General features: G+C 50.8%; 1 protein-coding gene across 1 annotated transcript in view; it reads right to left on the bottom strand.

Moving 5' to 3' along the window:
• The window catches only part of AK7 (adenylate kinase 7), a 58,932-nt gene that overhangs the window by 19,070 nt on the left and 18,639 nt on the right, over nt 1-21,223 (bottom strand). Inside the window, exons 5-11 of the mRNA XM_004698808.2 lie at nt 19,576-19,686; nt 12,651-12,731; nt 10,359-10,447; nt 8,637-8,727; nt 7,824-7,901; nt 6,139-6,288; nt 1,998-2,126 (exon numbers count right to left, since the gene is read on the bottom strand). Coding sequence (XP_004698865.1) covers nt 1,998-2,126; nt 6,139-6,288; nt 7,824-7,901; nt 8,637-8,727; nt 10,359-10,447; nt 12,651-12,731; nt 19,576-19,686 — 729 coding nt within the window. The remainder of the gene's footprint in view (nt 1-1,997; nt 2,127-6,138; nt 6,289-7,823; nt 7,902-8,636; nt 8,728-10,358; nt 10,448-12,650; nt 12,732-19,575; nt 19,687-21,223) is intronic.

Genomic DNA, 21,223 nt, shown 5'->3' with positions numbered 1-21,223 from the left:
TAAAGAAGCATCCTTGTGGAGAGCAAATGTTTTCAGAATGATGAGGGTAACGAATGTACAAATGTGCTTTATACAATTGATGGGTGTATGGATTGTGATGAGTTGTATGAGCCCCCAATAAAATGATTTTTTTTTTTACAAAGAGCAGAGTATGCCTAGAGTAGCCAGCAGAGATTGGAGAAGAGAGATGCCAAACCAAGAAACAGAAGCCGAAAAGAGACAAGGACCTTTCCCCGGAGCCAACAGAGAGAGGAAGGTGCCCTGAATTCTTCGGATTTCTAGCCTCTTGCACTGTGGGAGAATCCGTAACTAAAACCATCGGTGCAGGGCTTAAGGGAAACCCACACTGGATCATGCAGACAGCCCCAGAGATTGTCAGGATGTGTGGGTCTACAGAGAAGTGAAGTTACCCCGCCTCCCCCAGGCTTTTCTCACTGGACTTGAGAAGAACCAGACGTTCCTGGGATGATGCCAGAGTCTATCAGGATGCAACCCTTTTGTAGGTAAAGGGAGGAAGCTGAAGCTTTCTAATACTGTCCAGTGTTATCGTCTCAGAAATCCACAGGGGCAATTTTACATTGTCCTACAGGGGCGCGACGAGTCGGAATCAACTCAATGGCCGTGAGCTTCTGAATGTGTAGATAAAGGCTGTACTTTGCCCAAAGGAAATACATTTGAAAATATATCAAGGCTTAGGAATGGCTTATGGACGTGCACCTCAGAATCTACTTATTAACCACAAGGAGTTAGTCAGCAAGCACGCCGACAAGGCCCTGAGAGACACGCGTCAGGAATGAGACACCTGACCAACCATGGCGCGCACACACACCGGACTCCAATGTGAAGACCAAGGCTGCCCCCCGGCCCCTCGGACCGTGGGGGAGCCTGGGGGACAGCATGCTGAGTGCATTGAGACACCACCATGGGCAAACGCATGTGACCACGGCGATAAAACATCCCGAACACGCTTTCATGCAAAGGGCTCCGTTCTTCAGGTGACTTGTGCTGAGTGGCAGAGGGAAGGTCCATCTCAGGGGAGACACAGGTGAGCCTGCAGAGGTGAGGGGAAGGCAATGCACAATAAGAGGGGGGATCAGCACAGAAGGATGAAGGCAGGGCGGCCACTGGTGGAGTGCCAGAGAGAAAGAGCTCCCGCTCCAGGCAAACGAGGGAAACACTACTGTGTACCCAGTCCTGACACGTAGCCATCTACAGGCGGCTGCAGACAGACACACAAGTGAGCAGGTGTGGAGAGGAGGACGGGACTACGCCCACAAGTGAGCTCAGTTGGATGGAGGCCGTTTTGACACACCTATACCTCAGTGTGGCAAACAGGAAGCAAAGTCACGAACACTTCTTAGCCACAGCCAAACACTCGGAGGGATGAGTGGCTGGGCCTGGGGGCTCCGGACCCTAGGAGGAGAAGGGAGGGAGGAGGGAGAGGAGATGGAAGAGGAGGAGGCGGTGGCTTCATGGGGCACCCAGCCTCTGTTAGGGGTGATGGAACAATTACCAACAGAGTAGGGGGGTTTGCACAGTATAGTGGGTATGCTCAATGTCTCTGAATTGCACACGAAAATAATGCTGGCATAATCAAAGTTTTGTGAAGATATCTTTTGACCCCCAGAAAAAAGAAGTCACTGTATGTCCAGGATACAGAGTATCATTTGAACCACAGCTCAAGACAGAGTCAGTTCCAAGGGCTGCCTTTGGAATGGGCTCCCATGCCCATAGGGAAAGCTGCGTGTGTACCTGTGTGTGCACACGGGCATGTGTGCGCCTATGTGTGCACTGGTGCATGTGTGCGCGCACCTGTACTTGCACACATACGTGTGCTGTGCTTTCCCAACAGGGCTGGTAAGAGAAGGCAGAGAAAGCAGCGAGCCTGCCTACAGGCGGAGATGGGCATGGACTTGTCTGGTTCTTTACAGCAAGATGGACCAGGGCGGGGTTCCATTTCTCATCCTTTACAGGGAGGCCCTGCAAGGGCCGCTTACCAGCTTAGCAATGGCCTCTGTGATGACATCCTTCACTTTGACATGGTGCAGCTTGTAGTGTTTGGACAGCTCCGTGGCGATGGCGGTCTTTCCCACGGCAGGGGGGCCGAGAATGCAGATCTTGATGGGCTGGGGAGAGGACAAGGGGCGCTGAGGGCTGGGGACAGCTGGGGAGCAGTCAGGGTGCTGTCGGGTGGCAGCAGTGAGCCCTCTCCCAAAGGCCCTGGAGGTCGTACCAGCGGACGTCCCCCACCTGAGGAGAAGGGACCCGAATCCCTGCCTTCAAACCCATTAAGTTGGTTATTTCTATTGTTGCTGTCGCTCTACGTATGGGGAGAGCAAGTGTGTGTGGAGCTGTTGTTCCCAACCGTGCACTTGTCTCCTGGTCCAGGTCCCCAGGGAGGTGACAGAGTGCAGTGCGACAGCATGGACCAGTCAGCTTTGGTCGGAGCAGTGTGGAGTGGGTCCTAAACCCCATCACCTCCAAGATACCGAAAGAGCAGTCCAGACACTCTCTCTCTCTCTCTCTCTCTCTCTCTCTCTCTCTCTCTCTCTCTCTCTCTCTCTCTCTCTCTCTCTCTCTCTCTCTCTCTCTCTCTCTCTCACACATAAACACACACACACGGCAAAACAGGGAGGATAAAGGGAGAATGGGTAGGAAAGAGGGAACCGATTACATGGAACTGCGTGTGACCTCCTCCCTGGGGGACAGACAACCAAAAAGTGGATGAAGGGAGACGGCGGACAGGGCAAGATATGACAAAATACCCATTTATAAACTATCAAGGGCTCATGCGGGAGGGGGGAGCGGGGAGGGAGGGAAAAAATGAGGACCTAATGTCGGGGGTTTAAATGGAGAGAAAATGTTTTGAGAAACGATGTACAAATGCGCTTTACACAATTGATGTCTGTATGGATTGGGATAACAGTTGTATGAGCCCCTAATAAAGTGTTAAAAACAAAACAAAACACACACACAGATACACACACCCACACTCATTCGCTCACACAGCTCACACCCACACACTCACACACCCTCACATTCACACACCCGGCTGCACACACTCATACTTGCCCATACATTTGCTCACACTCACCCACACCCTCACACACACTGGCACACTTACACGCTCATACTCACAACTTACACACACACATTCGTACCCACATCTCACACTTGCATACTTGCATTTGCTCACACACTCACACTCATGCATATACACTCACACTTACCCACACGCACACACACTACGTCTACACCTTAATGGTGGGTCTGCCAGCTCATCCAAGTGTCTAAGACTGTGTTCAACACCAGGATGCCAGTGTGTTCTCTGCACGGAGAAGCACGGCGCTGCCGCGCACCTGGTTCCCTCCACAGCCTCGTGCCTGGTGCACTGGTCCTAGCTGCCAGGAGCAGGCAGGTGTGGGCAGCTGAGCATCGTCAGGGCGTGCTTGGCTCTGAGCAGGCCACAGGCAGTGAAGAGAGCTTGAGCATCTTTCTCCAGAGCAGGGATGCCTTCAACCTGCCACAGGGGCCAGACGGTGGGCGCCGGGGCTGGAGATTCCATCTCCGTGGGGCCTGGCTAGCCCTGCCTGCAAGGGCCTCCGTCATGCTTCCTGTCGGTGTGACTGTCAGTGGAGGTGCGCGTGTTGCTGTGGCGCTGAACAGGCCACCGTGGAACTTACAGGCTACGATGAACCAGGAAGAAAGACCTGGTGGTCTGTTTCCAAAATCCAGCCAGTGGAAGCCCTCTGCCTGGATCACAGCCGTCCTGCCTGTTATGGAAGGGCCACCACGAGCCAGGGGAACCAGCAGCCACATCTCGATGACTGTCACCGTCTTGCTAGTCAAGAGCACCGTGTCTCTGCAAAGTGTCTCCCCTCTGATGGCTCCCCTCTGACTGGGAGCCCTGGTGGTGCAGTGAGTTACGCATTGGGCTACAAACCACAGGGCCAGCACTTCAACCCCACCAGCCGCCCCTTGGCAGAAAGATGAGGCCGTCTGCCCCTGTGAAGACCTTCGAGAGGGTCTCTGTGCAGTCTTGGAAACCCTCGAGAGAACTTCTCTTCTGCCCTCCAGGTCGCTGTGGGTCCGAAGGGACCTGACGACAGTGGGTGGGAGACTGAGCTCTTTCTCAGTTGGTCCCCAGAGGATGACCTCGGTCTGACCTCTTGCATCGGGGTTGGGTGGGCCTTAGGACAAGAAGGCTTGGTGGTGCCGCGGTAAAGCAACCAGCTCTTCTCCAATAGGTCAGCTGTCCAAATTCACCAGCGGCTCCTCAGAGGACAGACCGGTACTCTGCCCTTGGAAATCGTCCCGTCCAGGAGAGGCTGTGGGACAGCTCTGCTCTGCGTCTTGGACTGCCATGGAGTAGGGGTCGGTTCAGTGGGGGTCTTCTGAGAACACCTGCCCTGGGTGCCCTGGTGCTGAAAGGGGCCGACCCATGGGGCTGAGCGGTGTGTCTTCCCCCGATTCTCCTCGAGGCGTGCTTTTTGAGAGAATGTCATTCCTGAGTTGCAGTGATGGCCCTGCATGTGCTGTGTAGCAGGCTCTCACATGCAATGGCCATCACAACCGTGATGTCCCTTTGCCTCACTCAGGTGCCACTGCACAGGTCTCAGAACATGTTCTCAGGCACCACTCCCCCCTCCCACCCCTGGGGTACATCCTAAGATCTGGGCTAGTGCCACCTTTGCCTGGTTTCAGGGAAGGCGGTGTGGGCTCTGCGGGTGGATGGACAGCATCCTAGCTGGCTAGCAGGCATCCCTGGCCATCAGTGTGAGCTTGAAGAAGTGGCTTCATCTCTCTGAGCCTCAGTCGCCTCATCTGTAACATGGGAGGAAGCATGCCAACCTTGATGCTTAACATTACCTTCAAAGCTGCTGGCCAACAGTAAGAGAGCAAAGTCGTACTCAGGCAGCTCCGCACCCAGGCTGTAAGGTAACTGCCTGAGCCTTGACTGATACCATGTTCAACAGCGACTCTCAATGTTAATGTTAACTTTAAAACAGGGGTGTCAATCTCAATTAAAGCACGGGCCATTTGGTGCAACAGGCATGATTCATGCGGGCCACATCACACTTATAAATTTTGTTCAATTTATATATTTTTTTAATTTATATTTTGAAGTGAGGATTCAGGAATATAGATAGGATAATTAAAACACTATATAATTGCTTTTATTTCAACATATATTTTATTTAATGTATTCATAAAACTAAAATTATTCTTTTTTACCTGAAGCTTGCCAGCGCTTTCCTCCTACTAATTTTCACTTCCCCCTTATGTTGTGACTGGAAAATATAATAAAGTAGCTAATAAAAAACAGATGATGTTGGACAGCTGACAAGCGTGATGCACAGTCATAATGGCTGTTTGATGCACACCATAACGGCTTCCCTCAAAAAATGTTCACTAGCGCTGCCGCTAGGGGTGATTCCTAACAGCACAACCCAGAGTGCTCCTTTTAACCTTTTCCCTATTGGGATCTGTTTACATTACGTGACACTGAGAGTGGCAGACATCTCGCTTCCAAACATCGCCAGAACTGAAGTCAGCGTGTTTATACACGTCCACAGGCCCCCAGGAAAGGCACTGGACCACGGGTATACTCGTCTTCGTAGTTAAAGGGTTAACGAGGGAATTGTGTGTAAGGTATTGCCTCAATCTCCCCTAAGTGTTATTTGCTTTATAACGATTGTTTCTATTTTCATTTTATTTCAGAGCATCACGGGCCACAAAAAGTTACCTCAGGGGCCACCAGTTTGACACCCCTGTTTTAAAGGATACCCAGTTGACTGACATAAAAATACATGTAGATTGTTAGAACTGGACACATTAGTCAATGTGGCAAGAGGATTTCAAATTTGGAGATTTGAAAGCAGAAAGTGCCGGGGGACATAGGGAGGGAGTTGAATAGGGGGTGGACCGGGGTGGGGATGGCGATTAATGACATGAAACAAAACATGTATGACTTGTTGAACGGCAAATTGATTTGCTCTGGAATCCTTCACCCAGTTCACTATAACGTTTTTGTTGTTGTTTTTTAAAGAAGCAAAGTCTTTAATCAGTTAAATCGCGCTCAAAGATTGGCCTACTTTTCCTTCTATTAGAAAGATGAAGAGAGGTGGTCATAGTTACCAGCAGTCCTCTGCTCTGCTTGTACTCTTTGAGGATGTTGTTGATATTCTCCACAAATCCGTTCTGGGCAACCCACCGTATGTTAAAACTCTCCTTCACATAGACCGCCTCCATCCTCAGGTTGACCAACAGGTGGTCAAGGAACTCTTGCTAAGAGAAAAAGAAAAATCAGACAGGGTTTCCTCCCCCCCTTTGTTTTCTCTTTTCTTTCCACGTTGGCTGTTGTAGCCGACCACCATTGCTAGTCCCTCAAGAAAAATCTCACGGAGCCAGTCAACAGGAGCAGCCCAGCATGACGTCCTACGTTTGCAGAACACCCACTGGGATGCTGGGACCCTTTTTCAGCTCTCCTCACACCGGATCTATTTCCACGGCTCTTCCGTGGGCAGAAGAGTTGCTCGGAAAGAAGCGAGGAGGCCCCGGAAGACAAGCTAAATCTTCCTGTTTCTTTCTCAAAGCTCCATCTGGTTTTCAGTACGTGTGCAGCTCCGCGGTTCACAAGGACAGAGAATGGAGTGCAGGCCGCCCTCTGACCAACCCCACTCACTCGCCCTACCCTTCAGCAGCAAGGCCGGGACACAGCAGCTGGCACGCATACGTGACCGGTCCCCAGGATGATCTGATCCTGAAACAAGACCGAAGAGCCTGGAGTGGCAGTGAAGCCACCATTTGCCTCCGTGGCGAGGCCCGGGCAGTGCCTCGGCGAGCAGGAGGCCAGCAAGGACAATGTCCAGTGCTTCTGCACCACTGTACTCACTCCTCCTCCTCGCTGGGTTCACACGAGGCTTCAGGAAGAGAAGAGGAGTCGCCTCAGGACAGTAAGGCCGCCCCAGCTCCCGCAGACCAGAAGAGCCAACAGTGGACTGAAAGGCAGGGCTCTGATTTCAGGGCGCCCTAGTGGCATCTCGTGGTTCAAGCGTGTGGCTGCAGTTTAAACCCACCCAGCAGCTCCTCAGGAGAGGAATGTGGCCGTCCATTCCTGGAAAGATTTTACAGGCTCGGAACCTTCTGGGGCAATTCTGTTGGCCTGACAGCGATGGGTTTGGTTTTTCTCATTTATTCTGACTCCAAGGAGCCTGGGCGGTTCCACGGTGAAGGGCTCAGCTGCTACTGGAGAGGCCGCAGGTTCAAACCCCACCAGTGGCTCCAAGGGAGCTGGAGAGAGATGTGCAGTCGGAATCCCTGTGGGGCACTTCTACTCTGCTACAGGGTTTCTCTGGGTCAGAACTGATTCAGCTGCAGGGGTTTTTGTTTTGGTTGAAGGTTGTCGATTCAAGCCCCCCAGCTCATCCTTGGCAGGGACAGGAGGCAGCGTGTCTCATAAAGAGGATGGTGACTGTGATCTGGGATGAACTCGATGGTAGCAGGAGTGATTTTTCTTAGTTTATCCTGACCCAAGGTGCCCTGGTGGTGCAAATTAAGCACTCGGCTGATAACTATGAGGACAGTGGTTCCAACCCCACCAGCGGCTCTGAGGGGGGAAGACGGGGCTCTCAGCTTCCATGGAGGTTAGAGGCGAGGAAGCCCCTCAGGGCAGTTCTGCCCCATCCCGCAGGGCAGCTATGAGTCTCAGTCAACGCCGAGGCACAAAGCCACATTGTCACTCCCAATTCTGTAAGGACCAACATACTTAGAAAGAAAAAAAGAAGGGGGTGGGGGGCGATCACAGCCTCTTCAGTACTGACCGTTAAGTCCTTGGTTAGGAAAGCGTTTTCTTTCTGTAACTTCTGGATTTTCCCAGGGCCAGTGTTTTTACTGATGCACTGTTAGAGAAAAATTAAAATATCGTTTGACTTACCTGCAAGGATGCAGCTAAATGTAGGCCTACCTGAGTCTAAAAAATACTAACAGCAGTAATACATGCAAAATCTAACATAATCACACTGCAGAGGTTCCTGCATGGATTTGCCCCCCAGGGGTTCCCTTCTTGCTTTTCTTCCCCCCCACCAAAAAAAAATGGGGTTTTTCTTCTTCCCCTTAATGTGACTCATTTTGCTGTTGCTGTTGGAGATATATGCAGCAAACCCCCCAACCCTGTCCAGAGGGACCACTTAGGGACACCCAGGGAGGCCATTCCTCAAGCTGTACGGATGATCTTCACCTGCCTCTTCAGAGGGCTCCTCCCTCATTAACATAAACTTGCTGCCCCTCCCCTAAAGTTCCCATCTGACCTTTTGAGTTGCCACAGACATGGTTCTTAAAGGAGCACCTTGCTTAAGGTAGCAGCCCCCTTTCCACTAGCCAAGCTTATCTATGAGAGTGTGTGTGTGTGTGTGTGGTGAGGTGGGAACCCCTTGAGTTGCCCACAGTGGCCTTCTCTGCTCCCCACCATGCAGGTCTTGCTGGGTGCAGGCTGGCTGCGCCCAGTCCCTCTGCACCATCCAGCGTGACTGCCTGGTGCTGCCCTTGACTGCATCTCGCAGAGGCTACGGTTTTTCAGATGGGAGTTTTTCAACAACCCAAGTTTGCCCTTGGCGCCTGGGGTGGTGCCCCCATACCTTAACGATGTCTTCCAGGGTGTGAACAGACTCGTCCACAGCCAGCAGGTAGTGCAGCTTCGGCACGTGGTCGATTATGTTCTGTATCACTCTGCAAACCAGCACAGAGTCACCAGGGAGAAGGCAGGCGACCGAGAAACCACCCAGCAGGCAGCGGGGTGATCCTGCCAGCTGCATCCCCCAGGGGAGCAGGCTGGGGGACAGAAAGCTGAGTAGACCGTAGCTAGCGGCAAGGCAGAAGTGCCAGAACTGGAAGACAGACCATGGGTACCTGTATCCCATTCTCTTTGGGGTGTCGTGCTGTCTCCCAAGATGAGAAGTCCCACCTGGAGGGACTCGGCTTTAGGGAGCAGCTGCCCGCCCTCCATTGGCTTAGCTGAGTGTTGCAAGCTTTGGGACACTGGGGTTCAACCCAGCAAGTAACAGATTTGAAGCCACTGTCACACTTGCTGGGTGTGCTAACTGGGCTGGGCCCCAGATTCTTGGTTGTGACAGCATGTCTGCACCCAGCCGTACTAAGGGCTTCCCACGTGGTATCTCCTTCAAGCCTCACAACAGCATGCGCTCGCCAGCAGGTTCTGGCACATGGCGACCCAAGTGCAACAGATGGAAACACCGCCCGGTCCTGCACCATGTTCTGTCTGAGCCCATTGTTGCAGCCACGGCGGCCGTCTGTCTCATCGAGGCCCTGCCTTTTGGTTCCGCCCCTCTCCTTCACCACGCACACTGTCCTTCTCCGAGGACCGGCACCTCCTGATCACGTGGCCAAGGTCCCGCCATCCTCACCTCCAGGAGCATTCTGACCGGACTGTCTGCCACAACCGCTTGTTCCTTCTTCTGGCTGGCTGTGCGTACCGTTCACCATGACAACCTCTTAGGTCGTTGCGATAACCCCCGGCCCCCTTCGTCCTGTGTGGCACCGTGGGGGCTTGCTGTGGCTGTTGTTCAGGAAGCTCTGCTGCAGCTACCAGTTCAAATTCCAGCCACGTCACCCATGGTGGACAGGTTTCCATGGAGCTTTTAAGACTAAGGCAGACGAGACTGGGAAGGGACGCGTAGCAACTGACTTCTGACCACGAACCCTGGAAAGCCCCACGGATCACGACAGGCTGTCCCAGATAGTGCTGGAGATGATCCCCTGTTGGAAGGTGCTCAGAACGTACAGTGGCCGCCCCAGTGGCCGGGAGCAGACCGCCCACCAGGAAGACAGTGCGGGACCCGCTTGCTCAATGGCCTCTAACAACGCTCTTGTCCCCATTTTGCAAACGATGGACCACGAGTGACCCAGCTCATTGACCTGGTGTTTAAGTGTGCTTTTTCGGGGAAGGAGGAAGGACTCAGGACCTGCCTAGAACTTAGGGTCGAGATGTACTGTGAAGGTGAAAAAGTGACAGTTATCAAAAAAAAAAAAAATAGCTTCTCTTGTTCAGAGTTCAGATTGTAGCTGGCGGGACCTGGACACACTGTCCCCAAAAAACACGTGTTGAGTTTTTCTCTTCTCCACCATCACAGGGCCAGCTTTTCAACTGGAACCTAAGGGCAGCACCTGAGTGAGGCATCAGACACGAGGTGATTTTCAAGGCCGGACCCTATCTCATCAGGTGGACAAGGGACCCCAGCTCTGCGGTGGGCATACAGGGGAGGGTCTTAGCATTGTGGCCTGGCCAATGCCCACTTGGTGCGGAAACACATCAATCACCAAACTCCCGGGAGAAAGCTCACCCTGCTAAGTCATGCACGTGGATTGTTGGGATGATATTCGATCCATCGCCAAAAACGGATAACGCAGGGACCTCGCCCAGCCAGGCGGTCTGAAAGGAAGAAGAAGAAAAGTGTGCATCCCTCCGGGGACCCTAGAGCCCACCACTCCCCACCCCGCTGCACACAGAGCCAGCGACCTGCTGGAAGAGTGGTCTCTGAGAGATACTATGAAAGACCAGCAGTCTGTCCCATCCTAGTAAGAGACAGAGCTCCAGCCTCAGGACTGGATCGCTTACAGAATGGATCACTGAACTCACTGTCTCTAGGACTGTGCCGTGAGCTCTCAACATAGAGAGCGTTAATTCTCGACTTTACTTCCCACAAGACCAAGGCCAGTTTGTGTGTGTGTGTGGGGGAGAGGAACATAGTTAGCATCAGGTCATGGATACAATGCTCAGGAGGCTATACCACTGGTCCATGCTGGGCCTGAACCTGAACCTTATCGTCAGGGCCCAAATCGCTGCCTTGGCACTTCCTTTAAGTATTTCAGAACCAACTAGACACATGGACCACTAAGTAGTGATGTGTCAAGTACCAGCTTGTTTTTAAAGAATGAAGGAGGTAGGGATGGAGGTCACAGCACACCGTGGAGTCTTGAAAGCCAGCTTGGACTGTGGCTTTCAAAAAGTTTTCAGCCTTCGGGGTGCTGCTGCTGTTGCTCCCTGAAGGACTGGCAGGAGGTGGAGCCTCACTGTGTGTTCCCCTCCCCAAGAAGTCATGCTAGCTGGGCTGGCCCAGGCCCGAGTTGGGTCTGCTGAGGCTGGGACAGAAGGGAGCTCTTGAGGAGGTTGACCCTGTAGGAGTTGGAGGCTTTGTGAAGGGTCGAAAGAAGGGAGGTTGGGTCCTGGCTGGTGCTGCTGGTGGAGTGTGGCCCCGTTCTCTGAGATGGAGCCCTGGAAGAGGAGCAGTCTGGGAGTCACTGCCGGCATTGCCTTGGTTTGTGGGAGGCTTCGAACGAGAGGTGGTGAGTGGGCAGTAAGCCGATCTGGGAGGTAGAACTCAGGAGAGAGAGGCAGGCTGAGGACCCAAGCCTGAGAGTCATGGGCACTAGTCATGGGAATGAGCAAAGTGATCCTAGGGGAGAGTTCAGTGGGAGAAGACAAGCGGGGCTGGGACAGAGGTCTGAAAGTGCCAACTCTCACTGGTCAGATAAGGCAGAGGAGCTGAGAGCACGCACGGGTGTCTGTAGTGCTTCCTGCGCAGTTGTCCTCGCTTGCACTCTGAAAAACCAGCACGCAGCCCAGCAACCCTCTTTCGACAGCATGCCCTCCTCTAACGGTCCAACACTAGGGCAAAATTCTTAGAAGCACTATTCTAGTCTCACCATCTCCTGTTCCCTTCTTGTTCCTTCTGGAATCTATTCTCCACCCCACAGCCCTGTAAGCTCCACAGAGGTAGGGACTGTCTGAGGAGCTTCAAAAAGTTCATGGGAAAATGGAATGAAAAGAGAGTGGGATTCCCCACAAACCCTTTGTACTTCACCGTACCCCCATCCCCAAGAACCTACAACAGTTCCTGGTGCCTGGAATCACCTGGCGGACGATCCCTACAGTATGGCCGGATCAATACCAGGCCGGCTTCTAGCAGCAAGTGACCTTGAATCTCTCCCACCCATGTGGAGCTGACCAAAGCTGGCTAAAACAACTGGCAACAGGTGGCCTTGAATCTCCCACACACACCTGCAGAGCTGACCAGAGCTGGCTAATGGCCAGCTTTATTCTCGACCCGCCGCTCTGCACCCGGCACCGGCATTGCCCGTTTGGCTCAGTGCCTGCTTTGCTCTCTCAACCCTCCACTCTGCACCCGGCACGGCCCATTTGGCTCAGTGTCTGCTTTGTTCTCACCTACCGCTCTGCACCCGGCATGAATACACCCGGAACCAGGAAGACACCTTACATTCCAGAAACACAGACATACCTGTCCATATATAAGCATCACCCCTGTAGCCTGCAGTGCGAATCCCCCAGCCCGGACATTGTGGACTGTGGGACTTCGCCCAGGCTGGGGTTTTCTCCCTAATAAAGCCTGTTTGTTCTAATTCAACTGATTTGGTTTTGGCGCCTCTCGACTACTTTACACCCACATGTCTCACTAAGGAAAGGGGAGCACCCTTCTCTCCACTGTTCTGAACCTGGTGGATCTAGATGACTTGCTAACCGTCGGGGAGAAGTCGGGATGGACTATTCACCTGCTGCGTTCTCATTGTGCTGCCCTCCTGCCCAGGGCACGTCTAGGATCAGCCAGAAGGCCTACCTTAAAAAACGTGTGCAAGATGCCGCCTTCCATGCCGTACTGAAGCCCAGCAGCAACGACGTAAGTTGCAAGTTTCTTGTTCTGTTAAATAAAACACAGGAAAGCGCTGACGACCACTCGTTACGTACAACGAGGTTGTTTTCGGTCGTTAAAAGGAATGCTCATCCACTCTCCCAGGCCACTCGGGTGTTGTTCAGGACAGGGACAAGACGTATTTTTACACAAATGTCGCATGCACTGTTGCAGACTGCAACCCCTCTGTGTGTTCGTTTCCTCTGGCCACTATCTGCATTGTATGGGCCCGTGTGTTGGTTTTTTCAACACCTTTTGTGCAGAATACATGATCCACACCCCCACCCCCACCCCAAAGGAGGGTGAGCACCACTACCACACAACTCGGGATTGCTTCTGGCGTCTACGACGACGACTGAGCCAGGCCTCTTCATGCACTCAAACCTCAACCGCAACCTCACTGGCTCAGGACGACTCTTCAGAAAGGGTAGAACTGTGGCTTTCTGAGCCGGTAACTGTTGATGGGAGTAGAAAGCCTCGTCTTTGTCCCACAGAGCAACTAATAGTCTGGAACAATTGGCCTGTGGTTGCCAACCCAAAGCGCAACCCACTACACCACCAAGGTGCTAATCAGATACAGGGTTGGTTGGTTGCTTGTGAAAGCGTTATACTTGTTCGTGCTGGGCTGGCCTTGGATGGGAAAGAGGGCTGTAGCATGGGCCCTTCCAGAAGAGCCGGGAAGTTCCTAGGAGGGGAGGAGACAGATACAAACCCAAGGAGCCTGGTGATGGGCCCTACTGCACGGAATTTAATTGGCACGGAGTATCCCCTTCACCCGAGAAAGGTCATTTAGGCACTGATCTCATTTTCCTCAATATCTCAAGTATTTCTAAAGGTGCTACATCGCAGAGAAATAGGATTTCTGGGAGGTTGAAAAGATTGAGGCACAGAAAATCTCTGGGCACTGACCCCTTTCCCTTGACGGCTCTCTTCCGCATGCCCCAGTGTTCTGCATTAAACTGTGCCCCTCATAAGCATGTGTCAGCTCGGCTAGGCCATGATTCTCAGTGTCCTGTATAGATGCTCCGGGTCGTGACCTGATGTCATTATCCTAAATATTTCAAGCACTAACCTAGTCTAGGGTGTTCATGGAAGAAGCCTGGTGCCACTGTTGTCTCAAAAGGCCCCTTGTTCCAAAAGGCGTCTGCTCCCATGGCAATTGATAGCCTCAGAAACCCTAAGCAGCAGTTCTCATCTGTACCATAGGACCACTCTCAATCAGAAACAACTGGATGGTTATGTTGTTAATGAGATCAGTTTAGAGTCAGTTATGTTAATGAGGCAAGGTACAATCTATAGGACAAAGCTGTATCTTATAATTTCATGCCATACAATTCAATCCTATTTAAAAGAGGTCTCAAATCATCACCACATCTATTTTTAGAATATTCTCTTCTTTCTTGTACCCATTGCTGTTAGCTCCCTGTTCCCCCCAACCTCCCCTGCCGTTCCCCCAAGAATCCAGTTACTGCCTCTAGAGCCAATCTCTTTTGAGATATAAGAGAGATTAAATAATTGAGCGGAGATCAGAGGGGCCTCCTACCACTAAGAAGAGAGAGCTGGCCTCACGCCCACTATCATGAACCCAGCTCTACCCTACAAACCCGGCTAGAATGGAGCATGGACACTGGTAAAGACAAGAGCGCTTGACATGCAGAATCCAGGACAGATAAACCCTCAGGAACAGAAATGGGAGTAGCCATACCATGAGGATAGAGGGAGGGTGGTGAGTGAAGTGGGAGAAAAGTGGGAACCGTTCGCAATGATCAACGTATAACCCCCGACCCCCAAAGGGGAAGAACAACAGAACCATGGGTGAATGGTGTAAGATATGAAAATAATAATAATTTCTAATTTATCAAGGGTTCGCGAGGGTGGCAGGGTGGGGGAGGGAGGGAAAAAAGAGGAGCTGATACCAAGGGCTCAAGTAGAAAGAAAATGTTTTGAAAATAATGATGGCAACATAGGTACAAATGTGCTTGATACAATGGATGTTATAAGAGCTGTAAGAGCCCACAATAAAATGTTCTTTTAATAAACCTTTAAAACCATAAGAAGCAGTTCTACTCTGTCCTACGGGGCTGCTGTGAGCTGGAATCAACTTGATGGTAGTGAGTTTGAGAGGGAGGGGGAAGGACAACTTTTAAAATGAACATTTGACTGCATCATTTAGCTTATAGGACAGATTTAATTAATTTTTTTTTAACAACAACAAAAAAGGTATTGAGAGGATAATACCTCTCCATTTTAGGCTAGCACTTAGTATGTCTTGTGTTTCTTGGTATTTATATGTCCAAAACCCCTGGATTAGACACAAATCACACAAATCCTGGGGGAGGGGCAATGTCAATGAAATCCTGTAGGTCTAGAAATTTGAACTGGAAAGCATTTACATCATCTCATCTGGCCCTTTTCTACTTCTGTAATTAGTGACAGTCTCCAAACGCCACAGGGGCAGTTCTGCCCTGTCCTAGGGGTCAGAATGGACTCGGTGGCAGGTGTGTGTGAACTAGCTCTTTTGTTGTATTTGTTTAGTTCAATCCCACACATCGAATGACCAGCTAAAGTCATTGGCTCATGGGTCCACACTGGCTGCACATCACTCTGTCGGCTCTCAGTCTGCCCCCAGGGTTTCCTAGGCCAGGCCTTTCCTCCCTGCAGGGGAGAGGCTGGTGGGTCCAAACCACCGACCCTCCGGGGAGCAGCCACTGCCCCCCACCCCCAGTATTCCTTAGACTGGGGGGCACAAGTCCCCAATTCTAGCACTGTTTGTCACTCTGTGATGAGAGGAAGTGTCAGAACGCTCCCACTGTAACAACCTCTGAGACCACTAGGTGTCACCTTAGAACTATGATGTAAGCTGTAAGACACCCCCCCCCCCAAATGATTTCTATATATAAAAATAAAAATTAAAAACTTTGGTTGCACATCACTCCCCACCTGCCGTCCACCAAAGGGGCGAAGGTAATGGGACTTCCCGGTGGGGGGAGTCGGATGCCCCCTCCCCCCAGCAAACTCCCAGCAAACCAGCAAAACTCCCAGGCATAGGACCTGCCCTTGGAAGGAGGGGCCCTCCTGCTGGACAGCCTGAGGGCTATGGCACTGGCCACAGGCTAGGTCCTTCTGAAGCTACAACCGTGACCTTTCTCCACCTTGAGAACCTGAAACTCCTTACCAATTGCAGGGAGCAGTAGACATGCTAATCTCTGATTTTAAATCAGGATAGCTTATGAAGACCGTTGAAATCTATAGTGGTTTGACAAAAACAGAATCCCTTCAGCAGGGGGAGGAAGGATGGGGGCGGGGATAACTGCAATTCTAAAGGGGTCCTAGTGGCATAGTGGGTTAAGTGTTAGGCTGCTTCCTGCAATGTCAGCCGTTCGAATCCACCAGCTACTTCGTGGAAGAAAGATGAGGCTTTCTGCTCCTGTAAAGATTTACAGCCTCAGCAATCACACGTCTGAGGGTGGGTACGCCAGGAGGAGACCCCATTGGAAAATATACCCAGTATTGTATTATGTTCCTACCTCAGACCTTTGGACCTAGTTTCTAGCCCACCCATGGTGAGCCAGGCAACGTGCTACAGACAATTGGGACAATAGACTCTGTCCTCTCGAGGTACACAGCACCCTTCGTAGACCTCACCAGAAGGACCCGAATTGGAAACTGCCCTAATTGAATTGGACTTGGCCTTAACCTCACTTGTAGCAGAACTAAGGCACTGAAACAGTCCCTAGAACTTTAACCTGAAACGCCTGCCTCGTTGGAGAAGCAGCTATCCCCAGGTTAGGGAGTTGGTGGTCATTAGACTTTGGGTGGGTTCGGGCCTCTTTCTTTCAAGATGTGCAAAGAATGGTGATTGGGCGCAACCTGTCTTTCTGTTCCCACTCCCTGTCTCTTTCTGTGCCAGGTCTATGGGACATGGTTCTGCCTTCATGAAAGAGTGCCTTGTCTCCAGCCCCCACGGCTTGGGTAGCTAGTGACGAGTCACCCAAGTTTCGAAGATGTACAAGTTAAGAATTCATGAATTGGAATCTAAAAATGTCCTACACACATATGAATTCCTTTGCTCGACAGTGTTTTATCATTGCCTAGATCAATGTTATTATCTGGTCAATGGGGATGATTTATGATGTACTACAACAAAACAATAATGAAGTCTCTAAAAAAGTGAACCAGGGACATATAGAAGCCATAGTTACATGAGCAGATTTGAGTTTTCGCTTGATCTTAGCCCTAGTATACGAACAATTAGTTCTGGTGGCATGGCCATGCTGGTCCTCCCACTCATGAAGATATTGTGGGAGATAGGAGGGCCCTAGCAAAGTGTGGTGAAGGAATCAGATGGTGCCCATCTCTCAGGAAAAATGATGTCTGAGGTCTTAAAGTCTTGTCTCAAAACAAGCAGCCATCTGAGTAAGGAGTCAGCTAAGTCCACACAGAAGAAGCACACCAGCCTGTACAATCCCACGGTTGTAAATAATAAGATCCAAACCCCGAGGCGGGAACAGTGCCTAAAGTCTAAACACCAAGTTTGTGGAGTGCTATAGATGATAGTGAAAGCCCCAAATCCATTTTCAGGGTCCCTGTGTGGATTGAGTCCCTGCTGAATCCCCACTGTCCATAGACGAGGAACATGGTCAGCCCCCTGTCAGATGGAGAGCACGGTAAGTGGATGTGGGCAGCTCTACTTAGGCTGGAATGTAACACCATGCCACTAGGTCTCCCTTTAGATCCACTCTGAATTTATTCTAAATTGTTGGTATTATCTGCTTTCTTAGATTGGAGTCTTTCTGTTTTATATGGCCATAGTTGCTGGGTCTTTTCTTTGTTGTTGTTGGGTTTTTTGGTCCTTGTTTTGTATGTATTCCTGTATAGGGAAGTTGGGGTGGTGGATTTATATACAGTAAGTAGCTGGATCAATGATTGCCTTAGAGGCACGGAAGGGGATGGGGGTGGGGGGTCAGCACCCTTGAGTACAAGGCGGAAGAAAAGGTCCTGAGGTTGGTTTGGGGTGATGCTTGAATAACTCTTCTTGATAGGATCAAGCTATTGAGTAATTGTAAGATATGTCAATTATAGCTCAATAAACTATTTAAAATATATAGTTACAGCCTCGGAATAATGAAGAAGCCGTTCTACCCTGTCCTTTAGGGTCACTGAGTTGGAACTGGCTTGGGGGCAGTCAGTTCGGTCTATCCGATGGGTGCAGCCCCGGGATGCAGCTGTTCCCTGCCCTCGAGAGGTCACCTCTGGGTCATCACAGTGGGGCCAGCTGTGGGATCCTTCCTTCCCTTTCTTTCCTCTCACCATTTTGTCACTCTCTTGCTAGATCACTCACTAAGGAGTCCCTGAGTATGTTAATAACTCCCTCCTGGCTGAAAGGTTGGTGGTTCAAACCCATGCCAAGGCACCTAGGAAGCACAGACTGGCAATGTGCTTCTGAAATGCCACAGCCCTGGGACCCCCAGACAGCCTCACCTGTCTCCTGAGGAGAGGTCAGTGGGTTTGAACTGCTGACCTTGTGGTTAGGAGCCCAATGAGTAACCCATCATGCCACCACGGTTCATTACAGATAGGTCTCCCAAGCTACAGTCTTTGGCTGGTGGTGAGTCCGAACTGCCAGGATGCAAGTCAGCAGCCAAGCAATTAACTACTGCACTAACGGGGCTCCTGGCATGCACATATCCCTCAACAAAAGAGTGAAGAGCAAGCGGCCATCTAGCTCAGAAGCAACAAAGCCCACATGGAAGAAGCACACCAACCTGTGTGCTCACGAGGTGTCAAAGGGATCAGTTATCAGGCGTCAAAGAACAAAAAAAATCATATAATTGTGTGCTCACCTCCCTGATACGATTGCTGAAGACAAATGGGTGCATAAGAAAATGTGGTGAAAAAAGCTGATGGTGCCCAGCTATCAAAAGATATAGTGTCTGGGGTCTTAAAGGCTTGAAGGTAAACAAGCGGTCATCTAGCTCAGAAGCAACAAAGCCCACATAGAAGAAGCACACCAGCCTACACGATCATGAGGTGTTGGTGGGATCAGGCATCAGGCATCATCAGAACCAAAAATCTTATCATTGTGAATGAGGGGGTGAGTGCGGAGTGGAGACCCAACAACCATTTGTAGGCCACTGGACATCCCCTTACAGAAGGGTCTTGGGGAGGAGACGAGCCAGTCAGGGTGCAGTGTAGCAATGATGAAACATACAACTTTCCTCTAGTTCCTAAATGCTTCCTCCCCGCCCCCCTGCCCACTATCATGATCCCAATTCTACCTTACAAATCTGGCTAGACCAGAGGATGTACACTGGTACAGATAGGAACCGGAAACACAGGGAATCCAGGGTAGATGATCCCTTCAGGATCAGTGGTATGAGTGGCGATACTGGGAGGGTAGAGGGAGGATGGGTTGGAAAGGGGAAACATATTACAAGGATCTACATGTGACTTCCTCCCTGGGGGACGGACAACAGAAAAGTGGGCAAAGGGAGACGTCAGACAGGGCAGATATGACAAAATAATAATTTATAAATTCTCAAGGGTTCATGAGGGAGGAGGGAGCGGGGAGGGAGGGGAAAAAATGAGGAGTTGATGCCAGGGGCTTAGGTGGAGAGCAAATGTTTTGAGAATGATGAGGGCAATGATTGTACAAATGTGCTTTACACAATGGATGGATGTATGGGTTGTGATAAGAGTTGTATGAGCCCCTAATAAAATGATAAAAAAAAAACGAGTGAAGAGCCATGACTGTGCCCAGAGCTGAGTCAGCCTGAGGAGGAAGACTCCTGCACGTCGCCGAGAAAGAGCGCCTTCCTGCTGCCACAGTGCTGCTGCTCTGCTCCAGACTTACGTTTTTCCCCAGTTTGAGGACCATTTTTTCTGCATTTATGTGATCCAGAAAATTTGGATGGTGCTTTCTTCTCCGATAATCCTCTTCCGTGAGTGGGATCTCACTGTCCTCCTGTCAAAGAGAAAGGTCCAGGTGAGGGCCACAGCATCAGCAGGGACCACAGATCTTGGGTCCGCCAGGTCCCTTGAAGCGCAAAACTTCGAATGACTGCTGGTTTCAAGAGTGACTCCATTTCCCTGAAAACGCTTGGACTCTCCAAACTTTTTTACCTAACCATAACCTAAACAAAAGTGAAACTTTAGCAGCCATCTAGCAGGGAAGCAACAAAGCCCACATGGAAGCAGCACACTAACCTGCGTGCTCACGAGGTGTCGACGGGATCAGGTATCAGGCACCAGAAGACCCAAAACAAAATAATTTTGATGCAAACGAGGGGTGTCAGAATGGAGACCCAAAGCCCATCTGTAGACAATAAGACATCCCCTCACAGAAGGGTCACAAGGAAGGAACAAGCCAGTCAGTGTGGAGTATAGCGCCGAAGAAACACACAACATTCCTCTAGTTCTTTAATGCTTCCTCCCAGCCCTCACCTCCCCATTGTCATGACCCCAGTTCTATCTTACAAATCTGGCTAGACTGGACCATGTACACTGGTACAGATAAGAGTTCTCGACACATAGATTCCAGGACAGATGAACCCCTCAGGACCAATAATGAGAGTAGCGACACCATGGAGGTAGGAGTAAGGTGGGGGGCAAATGGGGAGAAAGGGGGACCTAATCGCAATAATTGACTTCCAGCCCCATACCCTCCCCAGGGGGACAAGCAACAGAAACATGGGTGAAAGGAGACAGTGGGCAGTGTAAAATATGAAAATAAAAATTAAAAAGTGAAAATTTAGCTCTCTCTTATAATCTCGTATATGACAGGACACCACTGCAAGTCTGTAAGCATAAAATAACCTACTTATATTTACTGTTGTCAATATATAGGTGACATTAGCCATTTCTACCACGTTCATATGTACGTTCAATGACATTCACTGTGGTCACCATGCAGTGCAAATGCTATTATTGTGTCGTCTGGGTATGCGAGAGAAACAAATTCATAGACACAATCATATATGTATAAAAGAGGTTTAGCATGAGTCCGCTGAGGTAAACGTTAAAATGAAAAAAAGGAAAAGGGGCATAGGGAAAAAGCTACTGTAGACAAACATTCTTGGGGTGAGGACCGGGTAGTATGGCAGGGACCAGATCAAATGCAGGGATGCACATGGTAGACAACTGGGGAGGAGGTGGGGAAAGGGGAAAAAAATTTCTTCCTTATTTTCATAAGGAAGAAATGGGTAGCAGGGGCACGGGGTGCTAACCCACCCAAGGTGGGGGGGGTATTGTTTATATCTCCACAGGAAAAGAGGGACCAGACATGCTCCAAGGTGTGAATGCAACATGCTGACTTGGAGTAGTGAACCAGTGGAGAGGTCGGGGGGTGGGGGTGGGGGGCTGGCCCCAGTCCCAAATACTAAGTGGATGCCTGCCCCTCCCCCAGTCCCAAATACTAAGTGGATGCCTGCCTCTCCCCCGAGAAGAATTTATTTCAAAGGACGGCACTGAATCCGCAGCTCCGGGAGAGGGACATATCTGAT

The sequence above is a fragment of the Echinops telfairi genome, unplaced genomic scaffold (assembly GCF_000313985.2).
Source record: "Echinops telfairi isolate 266 unplaced genomic scaffold, ASM31398v2 ScPeMD7_18;HRSCAF=68, whole genome shotgun sequence".
Taxonomy (NCBI): Eukaryota; Metazoa; Chordata; class Mammalia; order Afrosoricida; family Tenrecidae; genus Echinops; species Echinops telfairi.
The sequence above is the reverse complement of the archived record's forward strand: the minus strand, read 5'-3'. Positions and strand labels throughout refer to the sequence as shown.